This window comes from Salvelinus sp. IW2-2015, unplaced genomic scaffold (assembly GCF_002910315.2).
Source record: "Salvelinus sp. IW2-2015 unplaced genomic scaffold, ASM291031v2 Un_scaffold2308, whole genome shotgun sequence".
NCBI classification, from domain to species: domain Eukaryota; kingdom Metazoa; phylum Chordata; class Actinopteri; order Salmoniformes; family Salmonidae; genus Salvelinus; species Salvelinus sp. IW2-2015.
Window position 1 is genome coordinate 9,875 of NW_019943634.1, and position 5,976 is coordinate 15,850.

Here is a 5,976-nt window from a genome sequence, read left to right on the forward strand (position 1 = left end):
TCATACCGTCCCCTGGCGCCTGGTTCTCACGACTCAGCTTCATATTGGGCTCACGCTTCTGTGAACACAGGTTGTCGAGGAAGGCGATCCCCAGGACCTGTCCGGAGGACATCATGAGGTTGATGTCCTTTTTGCGGACGGCGAGCCTGGCGGTGTACATGTAATTGAGGACCTCCTCGAAGATGTCGGATCGAATGAAGTCGAGCTCCACGATGGAGTTGTCCACATCGTTCTGTTTTTTAAACAGTTTCTTGAAGTAGATGCTGCAGGCGGCCAGGACACAGCGGTGAGCTCTGAACTCAACGTTTTCCACCACAACCACAACGTCACARTGRTCCCCTTCCATCCTCTGTTGGTTCAACATCTTCAAGAAGCTGGTCTTGTGGTCGTAGTCGATGTATTTCAGGAAYTCACCCATGACTGCAGGTTTATTTAGGGGTATTTACCTGTAGGGGAAAAAATGCTGTGTCCAATGGTAACTGAAAAAAAGTGTCCGTTTTATAATAGTTGGGCAACTTTTGGTAAATATAAAAAAAGGTTTTGAGTGTTAATTTAATTGGCGTGTCGAATATCAATAATAGCCGAGTGTTTCGAATTATTATAGATTACAATTCGGTCTCGGTCAAATATATATATAATTGTCACACCAAAGCAAACTTGTGAATTGTGTTCGGTCGGCTGTTGCTTCGTGTATATTTTTGTTCGTCAGTTCACATCAACAGTGAGAGTATCCGCAGCTGACCCGACGAGACAACAACAGAATGCAGTAACAATGCCAAATCAGTCAAGCAGCAATCGGATTGGGGGAAAAAAAACACGAACTGTCGAAAATAGCAGGTATCCACAATAAAATTCAATCCCAACGCCTGGATACAAAAATGCTTTGTATCCAGCGGTGAAAATAAACGGTCTTTCTGCGAGTAAAGGATTATAAAAACGCCCTTGCGTACCAGTTGTTTCTGCTACCACTGCTAACCGTCCGTTTCACATTTCAGTGAGCCCAGCCATTTTGCCCAGCAAGCCTCCATTAGAAGGTTTTCCTTAACTTTATCCACGTTAGAACACCAAACAGAACAGTTCATTTACACTGGTCGACGGGTCGATGAAATGTGTAAATATAAGATTGGTCCCCTTCGAGAAGAAGAAGACAAATTGTCGACCAAAAAATGTCTATACCAGAAACACGAATCCGGTCTGGTGTTGTCACGCAAGGCTGCAGTCGACGACGACGCAAACCCTGGTCTTTCTGCCTCTTCCTCCTCTTGTTGTGGCCRTCAGCGCTCAGAGGAAGTGACGCTGGTGTTTCTGCCCTCTGTAGGACTGGAGAGGAAATACAGGCAGGTTCTCTTACTGTACTCTAGCAATGTATGTAAATATGACCCTCTTAAATCAATCCAAATTAGTCCCCCAACCCCCAAAAACAAACAAAAAACTCCGGTAAACTTTCAAGTGCCTTCTGGTAAACTTGTTACTGTGTGGCTTGGGTTCTGAACTGCTCATACCCTACCCACCCCCATCTACATGACTCATTCCCAAATCCACATTACTAATTCCCCCATCAACATGATTAATTCCCAAATCCACATTACTAATTCCCCCATCAACATGATTAATTCCCCAATCCACATGACTCATTCCCCCATCAACATGATTAATTCCCCAATCCACATTGGATTGTACCCCCATCTAACATTGCCCCCCATCTACATGTCCCCCCATCTACATGTCCCCCCAAACTACATGACCCCCCCCCATCTACATGAACCCCCCCATCTACAATGACCCCCCCCATTCTAGCATGAACGCCCCCCAACTACATGAACCCCCCATCTTACATGACCCCTCCCCCATCTAACATGACCCCCCCCCCCATCTACATGTCCCCCATCGTACATGTCCACCCATCTACAATGACCCCCATCCTACATGTCCCCCATAATACATGCCCCCCCATCTAACATGAAACCCCCAACTACATAACCCGCCCCATCTACATGAACCGCCCCGCCAAATCTACATTGAACCCCCCAAACTACATGACCCCCCCCATCTACATGCCCCTTCCCACCAATACTACATGAACCCCACCCCATCTACATGACCCACATCTACAATGACCCCCCCCATGCTACATAACCTTCCATCTACATGACCGCCCCATCTACATGACCCAGTACCATCTACATGAAACCCCCAACTACAATGACGCCCCCGCATCTACATGAACCCTCCCCCATCTACATGACCCCCCCCCATCTACATGACCCCGCCATCTACATGACCCCCCATCTACTAACCTTCCCATCTATCTACAATGACCCCCCATCTACATGACCCGCCCCATCTACATGAACCCCCCAACCTAACATGACGCCCCCATCTACATGACCCTCCCCCATCTACATGACCCCCCCCAAATCTACATGACCCCCCCATCTACATGACCCCCCCCATCTACATAAACTTCCATCTACATGACCCCCCATCTACATGAACCCCCCCATCTACATGAACCCCCCCAACTACATGAGCCCCCCAATCTACAATGACCCCTCTCCCCTATCTCTTGGGTACATGAGCGCGCCCCGCGGATTCCCGGTCCAGCACTTGGATACATGTAGGCGGCCGGCATATGCATGACTGGGATGACCCCGGAGTTCATTGTTAGGATGGGCGGTCCTGCGGCTAGGATTCTACATAACCCTGGGGGGCACCTATGTTCATGACATGACCCCTCAGGTCGTGACAGTGGGGACCCCGTTACTGGCGGTTCACAGTGACTGACGAGTACGCCTGGCCCTTATCTACATGAACCGTCCCGCCAGGTGGGCTACATGACCTGTCCGGCCCATGCTGTACGGATGATCCCCGAGTGCGGGTACATGTGACCGGCGCGGCGGTGTTGTGGGGCGCGAGGCGGGTCATTAGTGTGGGGGTTTGTAGAATGGGGGGTCATGTAAAGAGGGGTCCAATGTAGTTGGGGGGGGTCATGTAGATAGGGGGGTCATGTGATGGGGGTATCTCTACAGTTGAGGACCGGGGCGTCCATGTAAATGGGGGGGGGGGGGGGTCACATGGCCTAGTTGGGGGAGAGGGCTACGAGAGTCTGTGCTAGCATGGGGGGGGGCCCCATGTCAGCACATTGGTTACGATGGCGGCGCTCCACCGTAGATGGAGGTGGGGTCCATTGTAGATGGGGGGGGTCATGTAGATGGGAGGGTTATGTAGATGGGGGCGGGGCCATCTAACAGTGACGGGCGGGGGTGTGTGCGAAGCGTAAAATTGAGGCGTCATCCGTAGATGTATGATGGGTTCCATCCGAGAGGTAGGTTCTAGCGATGTGAGATGGAGGCGGTAAGAGAACTGTCATCCGTAGATGGACAGCGGGTCATACGCTAACGATGGGGGTAAGCGGGGTCAATGTAGATGGGACCATGGCTAGCGTCAAGATGAACACAGGCGGTCAAGATGTGGTCTGGTAGTTCGGGGGGGTTCCCAATCCTGGGTACGCTAGGAGCGTACAGTTGACCCATCCGTCCACTAGTGGGGGCGTACCCTCGACCGGCTCCGATTGCGTGGAACATGACCCCAACAGTCACTGTATTCACGAAAGGGTGGACGCGGTCATTAGCACCTCCGGGGCGAGAGCGGAGTTATTTCGATCCGCAGCAACTGGGGGGGGGGTCATGTAGAATGGGGGAGGGCTCATGTTACGATGGGAGTGAGTCACTGATCGCTAACCGCTTGGGGCCCAGGTTACTTACGAATTGAGCGGGGGGTCAATTGTAGATCGGGCGGGCAACATAGTAGCTAATATCGGGAAGAGTTAGTTAGATGGCCGGGGCGGGTCATGTAGATGGGGGGCACATACGTAGACTAGGGGGTGAAGGCGGCGGTCATGTAGATGGGCGGAAGGGGTCATCGTAGAGGGGGCGCGAGGTCATTGTAGTTCTACCATTGGAGGCGCGGTCCTCATCCCCGAGTAAGATTAGGCGAGGGGACTCATGTTAGATGGGGGGGTCACTGTAGCACTGATGCAAGGTTATGTCGAGATGGAGGCGGGGTCCATCCGTAAGATGGGGGGTCCATGTACGCATGCGAGGGGTGGTATCGTATTAGAAGCCCATGGGCGGAGGGGTCACTCCGTAGATGTGTCGCGGAGCGAGGTGACCACCCCTCAGAGCTGTTAAAGATTTGGACGGCGGGGGTTCCATGTAGATGGGGGGGGCTCCAATGTAACTACGAGTGAGGGCTTCCTCGTACGGCTTATGGGGCGGGTTCATCACATGAGAGGGGCGCGCAGGCATTAGACTACTGGAGTGAGCGACACTGTATGCATCCGGGGAGGGAGAGGTCAGTAAGATCGCAGGGGAACCATCGCTAGAGGGGGGACATGTCCACGATGGGCGGCGCCGAGTATGTAGATGTGAGCAGTGAAGCGCGGTACATGGTAAGCATGGGGGGGTCATGTAGTTGGGCGGGTTCCATGTAGATGGGGGGGTCATGCTAGAATGGGGCGGGCCCACTGTAGATGGGGGGTCATGCTCCCCCCCCCCATCTACCATGACTCATATTTTTTGTCTGTTATACTGTAATTTAGTTTTTATATGATGTGTACAACATCAAATAAACCTTACTACATTATCCACTATCATCATGTAACAACATGTTTTTTATATTGGATTTTTAACAGATGTATGTAAAGTTGATACATCCCACTGAAAGACTCACCAACAAACAAACTAATAATATCATATAATCAATATTTTCTATTTATAAAGAAAAAATGACAAACAAAAAAAATAACAATCAATATGCATTTGCCACTTTGTTATTATTTTCGTTGTCCTTTGTTGAGTCTGGACATCACTGTACGTGAATGGTTGTAGCTGCGTTGTGGTTGCAGAAACTATACTAACGGAACTGGCTTTGGGATGAAGTTTTACCACTAGGTACAGATCTAGGATTAGTTTCTCCTTCCTAATCTAAACTTAAGTGTAACTAACTGTCAAGTGTTTCCCAGATTCATGAAATATGACCTTATAATTAATTACAAGATGAAGGAAAATTTTGGGGGTTTTTTTGTTCCAATTCAAAAAAAAATTAATGTTTAAGTATGTTAAAAAGTATATTTTTCTGTTTGGGAATGGTGTGGGCGTACCCCAAACTACAGAATATTAATGCAAGTAGACCGCTGATTTTGCCAAGCTCAATCCTCCTCAAAGAGGATGACATCATGCTATGAGGAAATAGCAAGTATTTTTTGAAACAGTCTTTGAGGTGGATGTTTTTTTTTATCACCAATTTAATGGCCACAAATAAATAGCAGTATATTTTTATTCATTACTAGGCAAGTCAGTAAGAATACAAATGTTTTCAAAAATAATAACCTGGGTGCTAGACTGGCACGCATACCAATCTGATTGGTTAACTGCCTTGTTCAGGGGGCAGAACGACAGATTTTTTACACTTTGTTTCAGCTCGGGGGATTCTATCTAGGCACCTTTCGGGTTTACTAGTCCCAACGTTCCAACCAACTAGGCTACTGCCGCTCTGGTAAAGGATGAGCCTAAACAACATTGTTTGGGTATGAGTTAACAGATGAACTTTTAAAAGTGAGATTTTTCCCCTGGACAGTTACTTTATACCATAGTGTGGGGGAAATCGAAAACTGACCTGAGATCCAGTGGTCTAGGGGGGCAATCTTCACGATTGATTGACAGATAGATAGATTAACTAAACTTGGCTATTGTATGTGTCCAAAATATCAACCTTTTCCTATATAGCGTACTATTTTCCAAGCCCAGGGGCTATAGGGGAACTACTTCAACCAGGGACCATAAGGGCTATAGGGGGTACTACTTTCAACCAGGGGCCATAGGGCTATAGGGGTACTACTTTTCACCAAGGGGCTATAGGGGGAAGCTACTTTCCACAACCAGGGACCATAGGGCTTAGGGGGTAGCTACTTTCAAC

General features: G+C 48.9%; 1 protein-coding gene across 1 annotated transcript in view; it reads right to left on the reverse strand.

The window, feature by feature from the left end:
* LOC112073582 (zinc finger and BTB domain-containing protein 14) overlaps window positions 1–1,263 on the reverse strand; it is a 10,272-nt gene extending 9,009 nt beyond the window's left edge. The window contains exon 1 of the mRNA XM_070440209.1: window positions 7–1,263. Coding sequence (XP_070296310.1) covers window positions 7–418 — 412 coding nt within the window. The 5' untranslated portion in view covers window positions 419–1,263. The remainder of the gene's footprint in view (window positions 1–6) is intronic.
* Window positions 1,264–5,976: the final 4,713 nt, after the last annotated feature.